At 40.7% G+C, this 21,012-nt stretch overlaps 1 protein-coding gene and 1 long non-coding RNA gene across 3 annotated transcripts; one reads left to right on the top strand and one right to left on the bottom strand.

The window, feature by feature from the left end:
* Positions 1 to 2,603: 2,603 nt before the first annotated feature.
* Positions 2,604 to 20,727, top strand: LOC129480779 (lysozyme-like protein 1). Its single transcript, XM_055275045.1, is given in 6 exon segments — positions 2,604 to 2,642; positions 2,644 to 2,720; positions 5,376 to 5,539; positions 6,051 to 6,209; positions 19,613 to 19,691; positions 20,488 to 20,727. Coding segments are annotated over 6 exon segments (588 nt in total). The 3' UTR covers positions 20,558 to 20,727.
* LOC134736400 (uncharacterized) lies at positions 18,371 to 19,853 on the bottom strand. 2 transcript variants are annotated; one of them, XR_010120401.1, is made up of 3 exons: positions 19,782 to 19,853; positions 18,655 to 18,772; positions 18,371 to 18,413 (listed from the first exon to the last, which is right to left on the bottom strand). It is a non-coding gene; the product is annotated as an uncharacterized lncRNA (long non-coding RNA). The 2 variants fall into 2 exon arrangements; XR_010120400.1 differs by lacking the exon at positions 19,782 to 19,853 and adding an exon at positions 19,246 to 19,312.
* Positions 20,728 to 21,012: the final 285 nt, after the last annotated feature.

The raw sequence follows: 21,012 nt of genomic DNA, 5'->3' as shown, positions 1-21,012 counted from the left end.
AAATGAAAAGTAGCTAGTCTTTTCATTCTCTTAACAGTGTCTTTCGAAGAGCAAAAGTTTTTAATTTTGATCAAGTCCAACTAAACGGTTTTTTTTTCTTTCATGGATTGTGCTTTTGTTGTTGTATCTAAAATGTTATTGCCAAACCCAAGTCCTGCTGATTTTCTATGTTTATTTATAGACTTTCATAGTTTCACTTTTTACTTTTATGTCTTTGATCCATTTTGAATTAATTTTTATATGAGATATAAGGTATGTATTCTTCAATATGCCTTATTTTATTTTGTTGGTTTTGAACATGTGTTTTGAACATAGACAGTCTTATTTTAGTACCATTTGGTGAAAAGAACATCATTTTTCCATTGAATTTAATTAGCATCTTTATAAAAAATGTTGTTGACTAAATATTTGTAGATCTATTTCTGCACTCTCTCTTCTGTTCCACTGGTCTATGGGTCTATCTTCCCACCAATATCATTCTCTCTTGATTACTACAGCTTTATATTGTCTTAAAATCATGTAGAATGAGTCCTCCAACGTTGTTCTTTTTCTGAAAAGTTTTGTTTATTGTAGTCCATTTGCTCTTCCATATAAGTTTTAAGATCATCTTATTGATATTTTCAAAACAATTTTCTGGGGTTTTAATTGGAATTCCATTAAATCTATAGATTAAATCTTAACAACATTGAATTTTTAAATTCAGGAACATGGTATATCTTTTCCACTTAGGTCTTATTTAATTTTTAATCTGTCTTATAGTAGTCAGCATATATATCCTGCACAGATTTTGTTAGGTTTACATTTAAGTACGTCATATTTGTGTGTGTGCTATTGTAAATGATATTTTTTATTTTAGAAGAATCTAAAATATTTCGATTCCTAGTATATAAGAATATAAATGGCTTTTGTATATTTACTATGTATCTGAAAACTTGCTAAACAAGCATTTTTGAAAAAAAGACAATTTTCTCATTGATTGTAAAATCCCCATTTCAAAGCATTTTGAAAAAGATGTTTGAAGAAAAACCTATGTATTTTCTCGTATTATCGACAATTCACAAGAAAAAGCACGCAGGCCGGGTGCCGTGGATCATGCCTGTAATTTCAGCACTTTGGGAGGTTGAGGTGGGCAGATTGCTTGAGATCAGGAGTTTGAGACCAGCCTGGCAGACATGACGAAACCCCGTCTCTACTGAAAATACGAAAATTATCTGGGCGTGGGGGCACATGCCTGTAATACCAGCTACTCGGGAGGCTGAGGCACGAGAATCGCTTCAACCTGCGAGGTGGAGGTTGCAATGAGCCGAGATCACACTACTGAGCTCCAGCCTGGGCAACAGAGGGAGACTCTGTCTCAATTAAAAAAAAAAAAAAAGAGAGAGAGAGAGAAAAAAAAAAAGTCCACAAATGGCTTCTAAAGATAAGAAAAGATGCTCAGACAGCTTGAAATAAGGGAAGCTGAAGTTGAAACTATGCTGAAAAATTATGTTTCATCTCTAATATTGGCAAATATCTTAACCTTTGGTAATAGGGTATGCTAGCCATCTTCGTCATACAAGCCCACGTGGAAGGCAATTTGGCAACATCTAGCAAAATTACAAAATTACAGTCCTTAACCCAGCAATTCAATTTCCAGGAATGTATCCTACAGATATTCTTGCAAATGTACAAATGACAAATGTACAAGATTACTAATTATAATATGTTTGTCATAGAAGAACAAAATACCATAAGTGTGAATCAACATGGAATTGGCTAAATATGTTCTATCTACACAATGTAATACTATATAAACTTAAAACTAGATTTCAACAAGACCTTTGCATTATTTGCAGATGGAATTTAATAAAATACAATAATTAGGTGCAACTAACAATAAACTTAGATCTACATATTCCAGCGAAAATTCATTTCAAATATGTCATTAAATCTGAGCACAGAAATAAATGGACCTTGAAACCAGCTCTTTATTGAGTCACAAAGTGTTAAGCCAAATTTTTAAAAAATAATGAAGTCATGTTAATTATACACAAAAATTTTTTATTTCTTTTGTGGCCCTCCTTTGAAAATATTGTATTAATTAACAATATAACTATAGCAAAGAAATGTGCTGTTAGTAAATTTTTAATGTTAATTTCACCCTCTTATTCATTTTCAGATTTTAGTTTTGTGTATGTTGATAATTTATGTAGCATATTAGTACAGAGGTACAGAAGTGTGATTTCTAATTTAGTATACATCTAAAGGGGATACATGCTTCACTTTATTAATGGAATTTGTGATAAAGTTTGCAGACTGTTGCCTTAGAGAAGAGCTCTCACTTGGACGGGAGGCCCTGGCCAAGTTGTGTAGTGAGGAGGGTTGTTTAGAGGAAAAGAGAAACAAATGAGAGGTATTAAGGCCCAGAAGAGAGTTAGCACCTGCCTCAGAACACAAGCGTGCAGGAAGATATAGCTTTTAGTGCCAAGAAGTAGAATTCTAGCATCTCTAGGGGATGAGAAACAAAGGACTAAGAATTTTTCTTTCTCTAACACTCTAAAGAAAGGTTCTTGAGCTAGGAAAGGATTACTTGCGCCTTGTTAGAATCAGACATGGCTTCGGGGATGCAGGACGCTCACCTGAGCTGCCAGTCACCGACTGAGTAAGTGGAGCAGTGCTTCTTCCGCAGACTCAACTGAGAAGTCAGCCTCTGGGGCAGGCACCAGGAATCTGCCTTTTCAGTAAGACCTAAATTACTCTTATGAAGCCACCTGTCCCTGAGAACTAGCAATGGCAGGTTCTTGAAGGATGTAGAACATGATGCTTGGGGTTATAATTGCTACGGGTTTCGTTTTGACTTGTTTGAGATCAGTTAACATTATAAGGCAGGGGATAGAAACCAACTTTATTTGTAAGCTCTGCATCTTTTTTTTTTTTTTTTTTTTTTTTGAGACAGGGTGTCACTCTGTTGCCCAGGCTGGAGTGCAGTGGCACAATCACAACTCACAACAGCCTCAACCTCCCAGCCTTAAAAGATCCTCCCACCTCAGCCTCCCAAATAGGTGGGACCACAGTCACACACAACTATGCCTGGCTAATTTTTGTGTATTTTGTAGTGACAGAGGTCTACCTTTGTTGCCCAGGCTGGTCTCAAACCCTGGCTTCAAGCAATTTGCCCTCTTCACCCTCACAAAGTGCTGAGATTACAGGCGTGAGCCACCGTGCCCAGCCTAAGCTCTGCATCTTAAACCTGGTTTGTCTGTCCCTCACAGCTTAACACAGTGCTGTACACCACAGACTGGCATGCTGTCTCTGAAAAGGGCCAGATAATAATATGTTAGTCTTTGTGGTCTATACAGCCTCTAACACAGCTACTCAACTCTGCCACTGCAGCAGGAAATCAGCCACCAATAATGTATTACCAAATGGGTGTAGCTATGTTTCAGTAAAACTTTACATACAAAAGCGGGCCTGGTTTGCCCACGCTTGCTATTCATGTTTGTAATGTACGTGCCCTTCATGCAATGCAGTTCCTTACCTTATTGCTTAGTCACCTTAAAGCCTCACTTGTTACTCGGTGCAGTGGCTTTGCTGATGACTACTTATCCCTGTTTTGGGACTAGCCTTTCAATGCAGGAATCCAGCCCCAGGGAGAGAAACTAATGACTGGAGAAGTTTCTAGGCAAGTGCAGAAAATGACATGGGATGAACATATGTAAGAACATCAAGTTCAGGATCCCGAGTAGTTGTCAGAAATTTCACTTCACCACATCCCAGCAAGGCTGTTGTATTTGGGGAAGACATTATTTCAAGAGAGGAGGAGATTGCGGAAAATTGGTAGGCAGCAGGAGATGGCGCTCTTGATCCTACTCCCATTTCAGACGATTCTGTGGGGGCCTCTTTATTGCCCCTCTGCTTCCCCAGGTGCTTTCCTCCTTTCGTGAGGCATCGTCATCCATCCCTCTTGCTCCCCAGTCAGGTGCCAGACTTTTAGGAGGCCACCCGGGGCACTGGTGGTGAAGCTTAGCAAAGCAATGCATTTGCAATCTAAGATAAAACACTAGCACTTTGGAAGCAATGCTCCCACATTTTGAAATGCATCAAGAAAAGAAAATGAAAGATTAGGTGCTTAATCTTCACCCTTCAATAAACCCCCAAACGATGGATCTTTTTTTTTTTGAAGCAGAGTCTCGCTCTGTCGCCCAGGCTGGAGTGCAATGGTGCGATCTCCGCTCACTGCAAGCTCAGCCTCCTGGGTTCGCGCCATTCTCCTGCCTCAGCCTCCCGAGTAGCTGGGACTACAGGCACACGCCACCACACCTGGCTAATTTTTTTGTATTTTTAGTAGAGACGGGGTTTCACCGTGTTAGCCAGGATGGTCTCGATCTCCTACCTTGTGATCCACCTGCCTCGGCCTCCCAAAGTGCTGGGATTACAGGCATGAGCCACCGTGCCCGGCCCAAATGATGAATCTTAAAGTTTTCCATACAGGCCCACATGTATTTCATCTCTGGCTGAAATGGGGTGTCTATTTCTACAGATCAAGTTGATCCTTGAACAAATGTAGGGGTCGGGGCACCAATGCCTGCTCAGTTGAAAATCTGCATGTAACTTTTGACTCCCCAGAAGCTTAATGACTAATAGCCTACTGCTGACTGGAAGCCTTACCAATAACATAAACAGCCAATAAACACATATTTTGTATGTTCTACCTCTATACTGAATTCTTACAATAAAGTAAGCTAGAGAAAAGAAAATGTTATTAAGAAAATCATAAGGAAGAGAAGATGTATTTACTATTTGTAAATATTAACTATTTGTTAATAGTAAATATTTACTATTATATTATATTTACTATTTGTTAAGTGGAAGTGGATGATCATAAAGGCCTTCATTCTGGTTGTCTTCACACCGTGCAGGCTGAGGTGGAGGAGGAAGAGGAGGGGGTGGTCTTGCTGTCTCGGGATGGCAGAGGCAGAAGTAAATTTACGGATACATGGGCACACGCAGTTCAAATCCATGTTGTTCAAGGGTCAGCAGTATAGGGAATGTTTCGCCTTGTATTCTATTTTTTATTCATAGAATTAAAATAGAAATCCTAAAAATGCCCCCTGTGGTTTTCACCTGGATGTGTATTAAGGAGGGTTAATTTTTTCGCTTGCTTAACCCTGAGAACATAGCATTGACTTGAAAGTTACCGCATGGAAAAGCATTAAGGAGACAGCCTGCAGTCACGTTCCTTCCCTGGACTGTAGAGTGGCCGGTTTTCCCTGATGGTGGCTCTGAATGACCAAAGTGACAGGCAGCATCTAGGCAGGGCTGTGCACAGTCACCACCGCTGGATTTCGAAATTCCTGAATCAAGATCGTCTGACCCGTTCTCCTGCTCTTTGGCAGGTTCTGTCTCCGGCAGGCTTTGAGGATGAAGGCTGCGGGCATTCTGACCCTCATTGGCTGCCTGGTCACAGGCGCCGAGTCCAAAATCTACACTCGCTGCAAACTGGCAAAAATATTCTCGAGGGCTGGCCTGGACAATTACTGGGGCTTCAGCCTTGGAAACTGTGAGATTCTTTCTTTCCTGCTTTCTTTCTGTCCTTGACCTTTCCCCTGAGATGTTGAAGGTCCTGGCCACACTCCCTGCTGTGTCTTCCCAAATACCCCTGCTCTGCCCTCACCGCACCCAGGGGTGGCTGCTAGCCTAACTGTGGCTCTCTGGGTCTCCTCTCCTTCCTCTCCTGCCCCTCATTTCCTTATTCCTGGAGTCCTGAACTTACGGCACCAGCCAGGGAAGGGGAAAATAATGCCACCTCTGCTGGCATCGTGGGGAGTGGGGGGACCTGACTTTTGGTCTAGATTAGGCTCAGCCCCTGACTGGGTGTGCAGCTTCCGATGTGCCATCCCAGCCCCCAGTGTGCCTCTCGTGTGCCCCCTGGGTGCATGCCCGCCCTGCCCGCCCCAAGGTGTATTGGGAGGAAGCAATCAGGTAACAGGGATAAGGAAACTCGCCCTCAGACCAGGCTTAGAGCAAACGATGCACTTCCTTTGCTGGCGTTTCTTGGTACCCCCCTCCAGGGATCTGCATGGCGTATTACGAGAGCGGCTACAACACCACGGCCCAGAGGGTCCTGGATGACGGCAGCATCGACTACGGCATCTTCCAGATCAACAGCTTCGCGTGGTGCAGACGTGGAAAGCTGAAGGAGAACAACCACTGCCATGTCGCCTGCTCAGGTGAGGCTCTGACTTTCCAGCGATGCCATCCTCGGGACCAGGCGAGGAAGCCGACAATGGGATCACCAACCATGTTTTGCTTTAACTAAAATTTGGAGTTCAGGCTTGCAAATAGGTCTGTTCCAGATTGGTAAATTATGCAACAGTTTCCAAGGTGACACTCAGGATCCTGCGGCTGACTTGTCCAAAGATAACTTATTCCTTGTAAGACAGTTTTATGAAGCCCTTCCCTAAAGCAAGGGGATAGACAAACAACCCTACTGCCCTTTCACGTATAGAGATATTTGATGTCTTCAGTAAGAAAAAGGAAGCTGCCTGCCAGCTGCTTTCCATAAGCAATTCACTCAAAGGATGCGGTTTGTACTTCTTTGAGCAGAATGAGATGAATACACTTTACAGTTTCTTTCCCTTTTCTTTTCCTTTCTTTTTTTTTTTTTGAGACAGAGTCTCACTCTGTTGCCCAGGCTGGAGTGTAGTGGTGCGTTCATAGCTCATTGCAGTATTGACCTCCAGGACTCAAGCAACCTTCCCTCCTCTGGGTGGCTAGAACTAGAGGCATAAGCCCAGCTATTTTTATTTATTTATTTATTTATTTATTTATTTATTTATTTATTTATACAGACAGAGTCTGTCTGTGGGGTCTTGCTATGAGGGTCTCACTCAGGCTGGTCTTGAACTCCTGGCCTGAGATGACTCTCTGACTTCAGTCTTGTACCTTACATGGCAAAAGGGACTTTGCAGATGTAAGGAAGGATCTGAGCTTGAGCAAGAGAGATTATTCTGGGCAATGTGGGTGGAGCCAATCCAATCTCATGAGTCCTTAGAAGGAGAGAACCTTGCCCAGCATGCCAAGTCATTAAAATAGCATTGAATTCACTTAGGAATTTAGGTTTCTATTGCTGCCCTAAAAAATTACCACAAACTTGTGGCTTAAACACCGCAAAATTTCCTTACAGTCCTTTAGGCTGGAAGAGTGCCAGGGGATTCACAGGGCTGAAGTCAAGGTGCTGACAGGTCTGCTTTCGTTTCTGGAGGCTCTGCGGGAAGATCCATGTCCTTGCTCATTTGGGTTTTGGCAGAGTTCAGTTCCTTGGGGGTGTTGGACTGAGATCCCTGTTGCTTGCAGGTTGTCACCCAAGGGCCATTCCAGGCTTCTAGGGAGCACTCACACCCCTTGACTCATGGCCCCTTACTCCATCTTCACAGCCAGCAATGGTGGGTTGAGTCCCTTTCACACTTTGAATCTTTCCTCCTTCTTTTGTCATGGGATCTCTCTGTAACCACAGCTGGGCAAGATTCTCTGCTTCTAAGGACTAAGGCAAAGTCCCTTTTGCCGTGTAAGGTACAAGAGTGAAGTCAGAGAGTCACCTTAGGCCAGGAGTTCAAGACCAGCCTGGGCGAGACCCCATAGCAAGACCCTACAGCCAGACTCTGTCTCCACAAAAATTAAAAATAGCCAGGCATATGCCTGTAGCTCTAGCCACCCAGAGTACATTTTCTGAGAACCAAGTTGTTACATTTTTTACCTCCTATATCATAAAGAATCCTGGCTGGAAGACAGAACAAATGCAAACTGGGTAATTGGAAGAAAATGTTAATAGATTCTACTTACAAAGATCTGATCAAACCATAGAAAAACCATGGCAATAGTGAAGTGAAGGATTAGGAACCCCTTGCCCAAAGAGGAATGGAAAGAGAGCCGTGACCAGCACTGAGGTACAAAAGGTCTGCCGGGAGAGGACTGCCTTCTAGGATCTGAGATCTTCCCTCAAGGGACATGACTTGTGCTGAGTGACCTGACAGAAATAAAGCTGGAAGATATTATATGTATATGTCAACCTCAGTGTCCTTCCTCTGTCCCTCCCTGCTGATGCCTACTCTTATTTAAACCCCTCCAGAAGTCAGAGGACACAGGAATCCATTGACGCCAACTGTGTGTGTCGGCCTCCGAGTGCACAGAGCATGGTGGAGAAGGGTAGAGAGTGGATCCATCAGGGCAAAGATGAGATACTCAGCTCTGCTCCCATGCACCCTCTCTCACAAAACTATAGGAAAATGTACTCCACCAAAATGATAAACTAAAACAATTAAGAGGAAACATAGTTCAGGAAACAAGGGACTCGATAAGGCAGAAAGGCAAGAGGAATGCCCAGCCTGAGAATGAAGGATGATCCCAGGATGAGCTTTTATTAAAGATTTCTAGTTACACCTCATTACGGTCAGAAAATATGGTCTATATCAGTGGTCCCCAACCTTTTTGGCACCAGGGACCAGTTTGTGGAAGACAAATTTTCCATGGACCAGTGGGAGGAGGATGGTTTCAGGATGATTCAAGCATATTACACTTATTGTCCACTTTATTTCTATTATTATTACATTGCAATATATAAGGAATAATTATGCAACTCACCATAATGTAGAATCAGTAAGAGTCCTGAGCTTATTTTCCTGCAACTAGACAGTCCCATCTGGGGGTGATGGGAGGCAGTGACAGATCATCAGGCATTAGATTCGCATAAGGAGAATGTAACCTAGATCCCTCACAAGCGCAGTTCACAGTAGAGTTCGCACTCCTATGAGAATCTAATGTGGCCACTGATCTGACAGGAGGTGGAGCCCAGGCAGTAATGTGGGAGGTGGGGAGTGTCTGTAAATACAGATGAAGATTCACTCACTCACCTGCTGCTCACCTCCTGCCGTGAGGCCACAGACCCATGTAGGTCTGTGGTTCAGGAGTTGGAGATCCCAGGTCTATATGATTTCAAACGTTTAATATTTCTTTAACGTTGTTTTACAGCACAGCAAATGTGTCTTACAGTGAATGTGCATTTGAAAAAAAATGTGTATTTTATATTTGGTGGGTGGATGTTCTATAAATGATTGTTACATCGTTTCTGATTTTCTTACTTGTTCTATTATACAGTGAGAAATACATATTGAAATTTGCAACTATTCATTTTAGCTTTGTCTATTTCACCTTTCAGTCTTGTCCATTTTTGAAGCTTTGTTCTTAGGCACATATTCTTTGAGGATTGTTATGTCCTTGTGGTGAATTGACTCTTTTATCACTGGAGTCCAAGTTTCTCCTTAACTCTGGTGCTATTTCTCATCCAGAAATCTACTTTGTTTGACAGCAGTATAGCCCACTCTCACTTTCTTTGAGGAAATATTTGTATAGTATGTTTCTTTCTATTCTTCTACTTTTAATCCATCTGTCTTTATATGTAAGGTGAATTATTTAAAAGTAATGTAGAGTTGTGTGTTGCTTTTATATCCATTCTGGTAAGTACTGTTTTTCAGTAGGAGTGATTAAACCATAGGTCAGCAAATGTTTGCCTAAAGGGCCAAACGATACATATTTTAGGCTTTTCAGGCCATACGGTTTCGATTGCAACTACCCAACCATGACATAGTGTGAAAGCAGCCATAGAAAGTATGTAAATGAATGGGCCTGGCTGTGTTCCAATAAGGCTTTATTTACAGAAACGGGAGGTTGGCCTGTGGGTTATGCCATGATTAGGCCGTTTGCATTTAATGTGATTACTGATATGACTAGTTTTTTCTTTTTTTGTTTTTCTTTTTTCTTTTTTTCTTTTTTTTTTTTGGTTGAGATGGAGCTTTGCTCTGTCGCCCAGGCTGGAGTACAGTGGCGCGATCTCGGCTCATTGTACCCTCTGCCTCCTGGGTTCAAGTGATTCTCCTGCCTCAGCCTCCTGAGTAGCTGGGACTACAGGCACATGCCACCAAGCCCAGCTAATTTTTTGTATTTTTTTTTAGTAGAGATGAGGTTTCACCGTGTTAGCCAGGATGGTCTTGATCTCCTGACCTCATGATCTGCCCACCTTGGCCTCCCAAAGTGCTGGGATTACAGGCGTGAGCCACTGTGCCCAGCTGATATGGCTAGTTTTAAATTACATCTTGCTATTTTGTTTTCTGTTTGTGCCATCTATTCTTGGTTCCATTTTTTCTGCCTTCTTTTGAATTTATTGAATATTTTTTAGTATTCTCTTTTATTTCCTCCATTGGTTTGTTAGCTATACTTCTATTTTGTTTTTAGTAGTTACTCTAGGGTTTCCAATAGGCGTCATTATCTTATTACATTTTACCTTCAAATAACACACCACTTCATATGTGACATATGAGTTTCTTAACAGTATACTTCAATTTTTCCTATTCCATCCTTTGTGCTGTGTTGTCATGCATTTTTCTTCTATATTTGTATACCGCACAATGCATTTTTATAATTTTTTCTTTAAACAATTGTCTTTTAGATAAATTTTTTAATGAAAAATTTTTATAGTATTTATTACATATTTACTATTTCCAATACTCTTCATTCCTTTGGTGGATTTACTTGAGCAGACAGTTAATTGATATCCTTTTCCTTCAGCCTAAAAAACTTTCTTTAACTTTGTTTTCTTTTGTTTTAGAGTAGAGGTCTATTAGCAAGCATTCTCTCTGTCTGAAAATATCTCTACTTATTTTGATTTTGAGGAATATTTTCTTTACATATAAAATTCTGGGCTGACAGTTCTTTTCCACCTCAAGTTGTTATTGTTTTGAGACAGGGTCATGCTCTGTCTCAAAACAACACTGTGAGTGTAGTGGCATTATCACAACTCACAGCAGCCTTGACCTCCTGGACTCAAACAATTCTCATGCCTCAGCCTCCTGAGCAGCTGGGACCACAAGCACATGCCACCATGCATGGCTGATTTAAAAAAAAAAAATTTGTAGAGATGGGGTCTCGTCATGTTGCCCAGGCTGGTCTCAAACTCCTGGGCTCAGGCAGTCCTCTCACCTCAGCCTCCCAAAGTGCTAGGATTACAGTTGTGAGCCACCACACTTGGCTTCAAGTTTTTAAAGATATTCGGTTGCCTTCTGTCTTGCCTTGTGTATGATGGGAAACCAGTGATTTCCTTCTGTTTGTCCCTGGTATGTAATATGTGTTTTTTTTCTCTAGTTGTTTTTAAGATTTTCTCTTTGTCACTGATTTTCAGCAATTTGATGATGTGTGATATTTGTATTTATCTCACTTGGCATTCATTAACATTTTGTATCCCTGAGTTTATAATTTTCATTAAATTTGGAAATATTTCAGCCATTCTTTCTTCTAATGCTTTTCTTTTCTCCTTCAGGAATTCTAAGAGCATGTATGTTTGATCGCTGATGCTGTCCCATTCATCATTGAGGTTCCTCATTTTTTAGTCTTTTTCCCTCCCTGTGTTTTATTTTCAATAGTTTCCATTATTATGTCTTCAAGTCGGCTGTTACTTTTTCTTAATGCTAATCTATTAAACTTATTGATTGGATGTTTCTTTTCAGATACTGTGTTTTTTATTTGGCACCATAATTTTTTGTATCTTTCATTTCATTTTATTCCTGTTTCTCCTTAAGTCCTTGATATAAATAATCATATTTATAAGCAGTGATTTAAATTTCTTATCAGCTAATGCAATCAACTGTCATTTCTGAGTCTTGCCCTTGACCGATCTTTCTCTTAGTATGTGTCACATGTCTCTGCTTCTGCGCGTGGAATAATTTTTTATTGAATACACACCCAGTGTGTGTGTTGACGACTTTTGTGAGTCCTCGGGTCTTGTCTTCTTATTTTAAAAGAATTTCAACAAAAGACACACAGCAAAGGAGATGTAGCATAAAGTAATTTATTGAGAAAGAGAAAGGCTATTTTCAAAGTTAGGTGCAGAATAGACAGTACACCCTGAGAGAGGGAAATTTCAGGGCAGGCTGCTCGTAAAGATTGGACAGCAAAGACCGGTACCAGGGATGCTCCCTTTAATGGAGACTTCCATGGTTATTCATAAGCGGGTGGGAAGAGATGTTGCTAGTAAGCACGTTCTGGGCGATCCTCTTGGTGCACTTGCTCAGTAGCTATACATGCTTGTTCATACATCTCATGTCTCATTAGCACCTTAAATCTCCACCCAGGGATGTGTTTTTATTTTTATTTTTTGTGTGCTCTAATAAAACTTTACTTATAAAAACAGCAGTGGCCTCACGCTGCAGTTTACCAACCTCTGCCTTTGAGGAAATTCTAAATGATCCTTCTATTCTCCTTGTAGAAGATGATATTACACAATTTTTGGCATATGAAGAAGCAATTGACAAATACAAACACAAAAATATGTAGGAAAATCATATTATCTGTGCCAAACAGAAAATTGCAGAAATATTTCCTTTTTGCAGATTTTTGTGAATTTTTCCAGCTTTTTAACACTTGCAACATGCCATCTTTTTAGTATTTGAAATAGGTATCTCTTTAATATCTAAATTTTCTTTTCTTTTTTTTTAAATTTTATTATTATTATACTTTAAGTTTTAGGGTACACGTGCACAACGTGCATGTTTGTTACATATGTATACGTGTGCCATGTTGGTGTGCTGCACCCATTAACTCATCATTTAGCATTAGGTATATCTCCTAATGCTATCCCTCCCCCGTCGCCCCACCCCACAACAGTCCCAAGTGTGTGATGTTCCCCTTCCTGTGTCCATGTGTTCTCATTGTTCAATTCCCACCTATGAGTGAGAACATGCATGTTTGGCTTTTTGTCCTTGCAATAGTTTGCTGAGAATGATAGTTTCCAGCTTCATCCATGTCCCTACAAAGGACATGAACTCATCATTTTTTATGGCTGCATAATATTCCATGGTGTGTATGTGCCACATTTTCTTAATCCAGTCTATCATTGTTGGACATTTGGATTGGTTCCAAGTCTTTACTATTGTGAATAGTGCCACAATAAACATATGTGTGCATGTCTTTATAGCAGCATGATTTATATTCCTTTGGGTATATACCCAGTAATGGGATGGCTGGGTCAAATGGTATTTCTAGTTCTAGATCCCTGAGGAATCCCCACACTGACTTCCACAATGGTTGAACTAGTTTACAGTCCCATCAACAGTGTAAAAGTGTTCCTATTTCTCCACATCCTCTCCAGCACCTGTTGTTTCCTGACTTTTTAATGATCACCGTTCTAACTGATGTGAGATGGTATCTCATTGTGGTTTTGATTTGCATTTCTCTGATGACCAGTGATGATGAGCATTTTTTCATGTGTCTTTTGGCTGCATAAATGTCTTCTTTTGAGAAGTGTCTGTTCACATCCTTTGCCCACTTTTTGATGGTGTTGTTTGTTTTTTTCTTGTAAATTTGTCTGAGTTCATTGTGGATTCTGGATATTAGCCCTTTGTCAGATGAGTAGATTGCAAAAATTTTCTCCCATTCTGTAGATTGCCTGTTCACTCTGATGGTAGTTTCTTTTGTTGTGCAGAAGCTCTTTAGTTTAATTAGATCCCATTTGTCAATTTTGGCTTTTGTTGCCATTGCTTTTGGTGTTTTAGACATGAAGTCCTTGCCCATGCCTATATCCTGAATGGTATTGCCTAGGTTTTCTTCTAGGGTTTTTATGGTTTTAGGTCTAACATTTAAGTCTTTAATCCATCTTGAATTAATTTTTGTATAAGGTGTAAGGAAGGGATCCAGTTTCAGCTTTCTACATATGGCTAGCCAGTTTTCCCAGCACCATTTATTAAATAGAGAATTCTTTCCCCATTTCTTGTTTTTGTCAAGTTTGTCAAAGATCAGATAGTTGTAGATATGTGGCATTATTTCTGAGGGCTCTGTTCTGTTCCATTGGTCTATATCTCTGTTTTGGTGCCAGTATCATGCTGTTTTGGTTACTGTAGCCTTGTAGTATAGTTTGAAGTCAGATAGCGTGATGCCTCCAGCTTTGTTCTTTTGGCTTAGGATTGACTTGGTGATGCGGGCTCTTTTTTGGTTCCATATGAACTTTAAGTAGTTTTTTCCAATTCTGTGAAGAAAGTCATTGGTAGGTTGATAGGGATGGCATTGAATCTATAAATTGCCTTGGGCAGTATGGCCATTTTCATGATATTGATTCTTCCAACCCATGAGCATGGAATGTTCTTCCATTTGTTTGTATCCTCTTTTATTTCATTGAGCAGTGGTTTGTAGTTCTCCTTGAAGAGGTCCTTCATGTCCCTTGTAAGTTGGATTCCTAGGTATCTTATTCTCTTTGAAGCAATTGTGAATGGGAGTTCACTCATGATTTGGCTCTCTGTTTGTCTGTTATTGGTGTATAAGAATGCTTGTGATTTTTGCACATTGATTTTGTGTCCTGAGACTTTGCTGAAGTTGCCTATTAGCTTAAGAAGATTTTGGGCTGAGATGATGGGGTTTTCTAGATATACAATCATGTCATCTGCAAACAGGGACAATTTGACTTCCTCTCTTCCTAATTGAATGCCCTTTATTTCCTTCTCCTGCCTGATTGACCTGGCCAGAACTTCCAACACTATGTTGAATAGGAGTGGTGAGAGAGGGCATCCCTATCTTGTGCCAGTTTTCAAAGGGAATGATTCCAGTTTTTTCTTTTCTTTTTTTTTTTTTCTGAGACAGAGTCTCACTCTGTCACTCTGTCACCCAGGCTGAAGTGTAGTGGCGCGATCTCGGCTCACTGCAACCTCCACCTACACGGTTCAAGCAATTCTCCTGCCTCAGCCTCCCGAGTAGCTGGGATTACAGGCGTGTGCCACCACGGCCGGCTAATTTTTGTATTTTTAGTAGAAACAGGTTTTGCCATGTTGGCCAGGCTGGTCTCAAACTCCTGACCTCAAGTGATCTGCCTGCCTCAGCCTCCTGAAGTGCTGGGATTACAGGTGTGAGCTGCCGCACCTGGTCGACATATTTTCCTAAGCAAATTCAGTTGTGTCCAACAAGTACTTTCGAAACATCTCAATTGTGCAACAAAATGCTCTAACAACGTAGGAGGGGACAAACAGCTTTACACGGTGCCCGCTTCCTGGTCCTGCATGGCCTGACCCTTTCAGGAATCCTTACATGGCATTGCTGGCCAAGCAAACTGCCCTGCCCGCAGTACAAATGTGTGCTTTCTGTACATGCCTGGGATGACCTCCAATCCCAGAATAATAGAATGTGATCTGCTTCCTCCTCACTGTGTCTCTCCAACCCCTAGAGACAGCCCCAAACCCATGTTTCCCAGGAAATACGCTAGACCACTTCCAAACACAAACCAGTGTCTCAGCATTTATCAGCGCTTATGCATCCAAAATAAAGGGTCTCTAAGTAATTTGAACATATATCAGGTACCAAATGCTTAAGTTTGGATAACCTCATAGGTAAATAATTACTAGAAAAATTAAAAGTATATTAAAGTATATTAAAAGTAAATAATTACTAGAAAAATTAAAAGTATATTTTCATTATCAACTTTATTAGCATATAGTGTTTCATGAGCAGGAATCTTTGCTTAAGTGGCCTCTGTTGGAAGAAGGAATCAGAAGAAAACAGAATTTGAGCCCTCTATTGGAATACAGGCTCATTAACTGGGTGTGTGAACTCGGTTTATGGGGATAAAATGGTATCCATAGAAATGGTTGTTCTGAGGACTGATGGAGAATTTGCGTGAAGAGATTTAACATGTGCCTGACATAGAGTAAGATTTCAATAAAGTATTAGCTAGTGGTAATAGCTATTATTATCCTAAATATTGATATCTCAAGAAGACAGGCAAAATACTTTTTTGTTCTTGTTTGTTTGTTTGTTTGTTTTGAGATGGAGTCTCCCTCTGTCACCCAGGCTAGAGTACAGTGACTCCATCTCAGCTCACTGCAACCTCCGCCTCCCAGGTTCAAGTGATTCTCCTGCTTCAGCCTCCCGAGTAGCTGGAACTACAGGCATGTACCACCACGCCTGGCTAATTTTTCGTATTTTTAGTACAGATGGGGTTTCACTGTGTTAGCCAGGATGGTCTCCACCTCCTGATCTCGTGATCCGCCTGCCTCGGCCTCCCAAAGTGCTGGGATTACAGGCGTGAGCCACCGCACCAGGCTGGCAAGAGACTTTTTTAAGCTGATATAGCTTTAGTTTTCACTGTAGAACTATAAACCAAATGCTAGTGCATTTGCATATGTTGTTTCAATTGCTATCTCTCATAGACGATGTATTTTGTTACTTTTTCTCCTGGTTAATAGAATTTTGTTTTAAATAAAAATTAAGCCACATTTAGAATAAATTTGCTTAAAAGAAATCTATCACTACGTTTATCTTCTAGTGAAGTATAACTGAGAAAGCAACAAAATTAGCAACTCAAGGAAATAGCATGCTCAAGGAAAAATTCCACTTTCAACTGAGTTAACAAAATAATTTGGAATTACAATGCCTTATTGAAATGCAACATTTTATGCTAACATTATTTTTGGTTATTTTTCTGGTAGTAAAAGTAGTACATTTCAATTGTAAAAAATTTTAGAAAATGTACAGTAAAGACATAAAAGCATTGGTGAACCCACAGTTAAGAGCCAATCTTTCTTAAAATACTGGTGAATTAATGACTATCTTTTTTTTTTCTAAACCAGTGCTATCTAATAGAACTTTCCATGATGATGAAAATGTCTTCCATCTGTGCTGTCAAACAGAACCACTAGCCACGAGTGGCTATAAAGTATCTGAGATGTAGCTAGAACAAATAAGGAACTAAAGTTTTAATTGTGTTTAATGTTAATGAATTACAATTTTTTTTATTTTTCCCAGCTTTATTGGGGTATAACTGACAAATCAAAATTGTATATATTTAAAGTAAATAACACGATAATTTGATATATTTATACATTGGGAAATGATCACTATAATCGAGTTTAACATTACCTCACATAGTTACTGTGTGTGTGAGAGAGAGCGTGTGTATGAGAGACAGAGAGAGAGAGAGAGAGAAGAACACTTAAGATCTACTCTCAGTAAATTTCAAGTAAGCAGTACAGTATAATTAACTACGGTCATAATAGTGTACATTAGATCCCCAGACCTTCCTCACCTTATAACTGAAAGTTTGGACCCTTCCATCAGCATCTCCCCATTTTCCTCACCAGCCACCGCTCTACTCTCTGCTTTTATGAGTCCAACTTTTGTAGATTTTGCATATGCGTGAAATCATGTGGTATTTGTCTTTCTGGGTCTCACTCCCTTCACTTAGCATGACATCCTTCCATTCATTCATGCTGCTGCCAGTGTCAGAATTTCCTTCTTTTCCATGACTGAATAATATTCCACTCTCTATATAAACATATTTTTATCTGTTCATCTGTCAACAAATATAATTTTAATTTAAATTGTCACATGTTGCTAATGCCTGCCATATTGGACAGTACAGCTCTTGATGGCTATTTTTATAATATTGGGAACTTAACATTGCATTGGGAGCATTTCTCCATATTACTAAATATCCTGGGAAAACATAATTCAAACGGCTCTTTATTTTATTAAATGAAGGTATTATGATTAATTTGAACATCACTGATTATGAGGCAATTAGATTTTTCCATTTTAACTCTTGTAAATAAAGCTATAGTAAACGACTTTGTAAAGAAATATTTGTCTGGCGTCATGACTATTTCCTTAGGATAGATCTGGAGAGAGAAATTATTAGGTGAAAGGATAGAAACCTCGTTAAGGCGCTAAACACATGCTGCTATGTTGGTTTCCTGAAATGTTGAACCCATTATACGCCCTCGAGCAAGTATCCAGAGAACCTGCCTCTCTGCGCCCTTGTCAACATCAAGCATTACCCAATTCCCTTAAAAAAAAAAATGTTTGCATAATTGACAAGCAGAAATGAGATCAAGTGGTTTGAGTATTTTTGCCCTTGATTGGATTGGTGGTTGTGGTGGTCATGGAGATGGGCCTCCCAGATCCCCTGCTAAGGGAAGACATGCCGCCCCCGCTGCAGTTGTGCGATGAGCAGACAGTACCTGCCACCTGCTTCATGATTGGCTTCAGGTGCAGGTTGCTCCCTTCTGGGGTGACCCACACCCAGTGACGTGTGAGGCAGAGGCATGCGGACCTGTCATGTGGGCCCGACTTGGGCCACTCTGATGGGCAGTGCTCACTCGGGAGCTCATTGCTGGGCTGCCCAAGGAATTGCTAGGTCTGCGTCACAAATGGACATCTCCGTCTGCCCATCCTGCTTCCCCCCCAACCGATTCCTTTCATAGGTGTGGATTGCTGAAAATACCTGGCATTTCAAACCCATCTCAGCATCAGCTCCTGGAACACTCAACTTGCAGTAGAAGTAATGTTGAATTTGTTTTATTTATTTGCCTTTTTCTGTCATGTTTGTGTTGAGGATCTTGCGGCTGCTTCTAAGCAAGCAGGAAAGAATGTGGATATCAACTAACATATTTCAATTCAAAGATTTGTTATATCTGAAGCAATTGAAAAAATAATAGATGGCATGGCTCATTCCTGTAATCCCAGCACTTTGGGAGGCCAAAGCCAGAGGACTGCTTGAGCCCAGGAGTTCCAGATCAGCCTGGGCATCATGGTGAAACCCTGTCTCTACAAAAATAAAAATAAAATATTGTCAGCCGTGGTGGTGCATACCTGTATTCCCAGCTATTTTGAAGGCTGAGGTGGAAGGATTGCTTGAGGCCAGGAGGTTGAGGCTGCAGTGAGCTATTTTCATGTCACTGCACTCCAGCCTGGGTGACAGAGTGAGATTCTGTCTCAAAAGGAAAACAGAAAAGGAAAAGTAAGAAAGACAAAGACTGATGTATTTGATTTAAAAGTTAAAACTTTCTGCACATGAAAAACACCCTGGATAAAACTTTTTTAAGACACAAACTGAAAAATGACAATAGACAAAAGTTTAATATTTACCTGTAAAGAAACCTTACGTGTCAAACTAACCCAAATACAGAAAACACTGTACTCTCCTGTCTTATGTGCCTTTTTTTTTTTCTTAAGACAGAGTCTCACTCTGTTGCCCAGGCTGGAGTGCAGTGATGTAAACACAACTCATGTCAGCTTTGACCTCCTGGGCTCAAGTGATTCTCCCACCTCAGACTCCCGAGTGGCTTAGACCACAGGTGTGTGCCATCACACTGGGCTAATTTTTTTATGTTTTGTAGAGATGGGGTCTTGCTATGTTGCCCAGACTGGACTCAAACTCCTAGCCTCAAGTGATCCTCCTACCTCGGCCTCCCAAAGTGCTGGGATTGCAGGTCTGAACCACCACGCCTGGCCTGCGCCTATTTCTTTAGAACATAAAGAACATTTTCACATAGCATCTTCTCTAAACACATTTCCAAAAACCCTTCAGGATTGGGCTCTTCCTCCGAAACGTCAGGTAGTGCCAGATGAAGATGGTCTTAAAATAAAAACAAAGTTCTTTTCATTATGAAGAAGCTTAACAAAAATGAGATTGCGGCTTTGCAGGGAAAACTATAGTTCTTCCAACCTTCCCATCCCAAAAAGACTGAGAAAAGTGAAGGAAAGTTGAGCTGGGGTCCGTCTCCAACAACAAAGTCCCGCCTAACCCTGATGACCTCTCTTTTTACAGCCTTGATCACTGATGACCTCACAGATGCGATTATCTGTGCCAGGAAAATTGTTAAAGAGACACGAGGAATGAACTATTGGTAAGAGTGTTTCCTTGGGAGACTTGCGCTGTCGTGGGCAAAACCTAGTGTGTGTATTTATCAGAGTTATGGTGGAATTGACAAACTCACCTCCCCAGAGTGGTCCAACCAATGGAACGAGACCTTGTCTATATTCTCCTCCATCAGCGTGCGGGTGTGCAGTGAACATAGTAGTACACAGAAGGGGAGAGGAGAGATGGGATTGGGTTAAGACAGTTTGCAACTGCTTTTCGTATGAACGTATTCCAAACAATGGAGAAAGGTATTTTCTAAAGTGACTTGGAAAGGGTCAGTTGAGTCAATTCAACAGAGGGAAAAAAAAAGCTTGAGTTTGCTCTAGATTTGGATAAGATTTTGAAGGTTACAGCAACATTTTGCAGGGAAAGAGAATGAGCAGCAGCGAGAGGAAAGTGAGCAGGTCTGTGTCATGGTGACTCAGCAGAAAGCGTCCCCAGCATTGAGCCTGGGACCTTGCACTCCCTGCTGCTGTGTTCTAGTGAACGTTGCCAGCCGGCCCCACTCAGAGAACCCGAATTTTCACAGGTGTGGGTATGTCATGAAATGACCCATCCTTACAAAAGTTGATTGCTTGTTGCTGAAGCTAACAATGGCTAGGAGAAAACCAGGAGACAAAAGTCTGAACAAGGCAAAATGACAGCATCCTTGAATCTCAGAAGCAAATGAAACCCAACCCAGGCTTCCACTGGCGATTTTGGTTAATTTCTGTAGACTTTGAAACTGAGACGATTTGGATTGTCATGCTTCTTTCTGCTGCTCTTGCTTCCCTCATGCTCAGGCAAGGCTGGAAGAAACACTGTGAGGGGAGAGACCTGTCCGACTGGAAAAAAGGCTGTGAGGTTTCCTAAACTGGAACTGAACCCAGGATGCTTTGCAGCAACGCCCTATGGTTTGCAGTGAATGTCCAAATGCCTGTGTGATCTTGTCCCATTTCCTCCCAATATTCCTTCTCAAACTTGGAGAGGGACAATTAAGCTACACTTTTAAGAAAATAAATATTTTCATTTAAATGTCTTCACCCTGACTTAGTTCCCTTTTCTCTTTCTTCCTTTCTTTCTTTCTTTCTCTTTCTTTTCTTTTCTTTTCTTTTCTTTTCTTTTCTTTTCTTTTCTTTTCTTTTCTTTTCTTTTCTTTTCTTTTCTTTCTTTCTTTCTTTCTTTCTTTCTTTCTTTCTTTCTTTCTTTCCTTTCTTTCTTTCTTTCTTTTCTTTCCTTCCTTCCTTCTTTCCTTCCTTCCTTCCTTTTTTTTTTTTTTTTAGAGTCTTCTGCTCTGTCCCCCAGGCTGGAGTGCAGTGGTGCGATCG

The sequence above is a fragment of the Symphalangus syndactylus genome, chromosome 4 (assembly GCF_028878055.3).
Source record: "Symphalangus syndactylus isolate Jambi chromosome 4, NHGRI_mSymSyn1-v2.1_pri, whole genome shotgun sequence".
In the NCBI taxonomy this organism is placed as follows: Eukaryota; Metazoa; Chordata; class Mammalia; order Primates; family Hylobatidae; genus Symphalangus; species Symphalangus syndactylus.
Note: the sequence above shows the minus strand (reverse complement) of the source record. Positions and strands in the feature narration are given on the sequence as shown.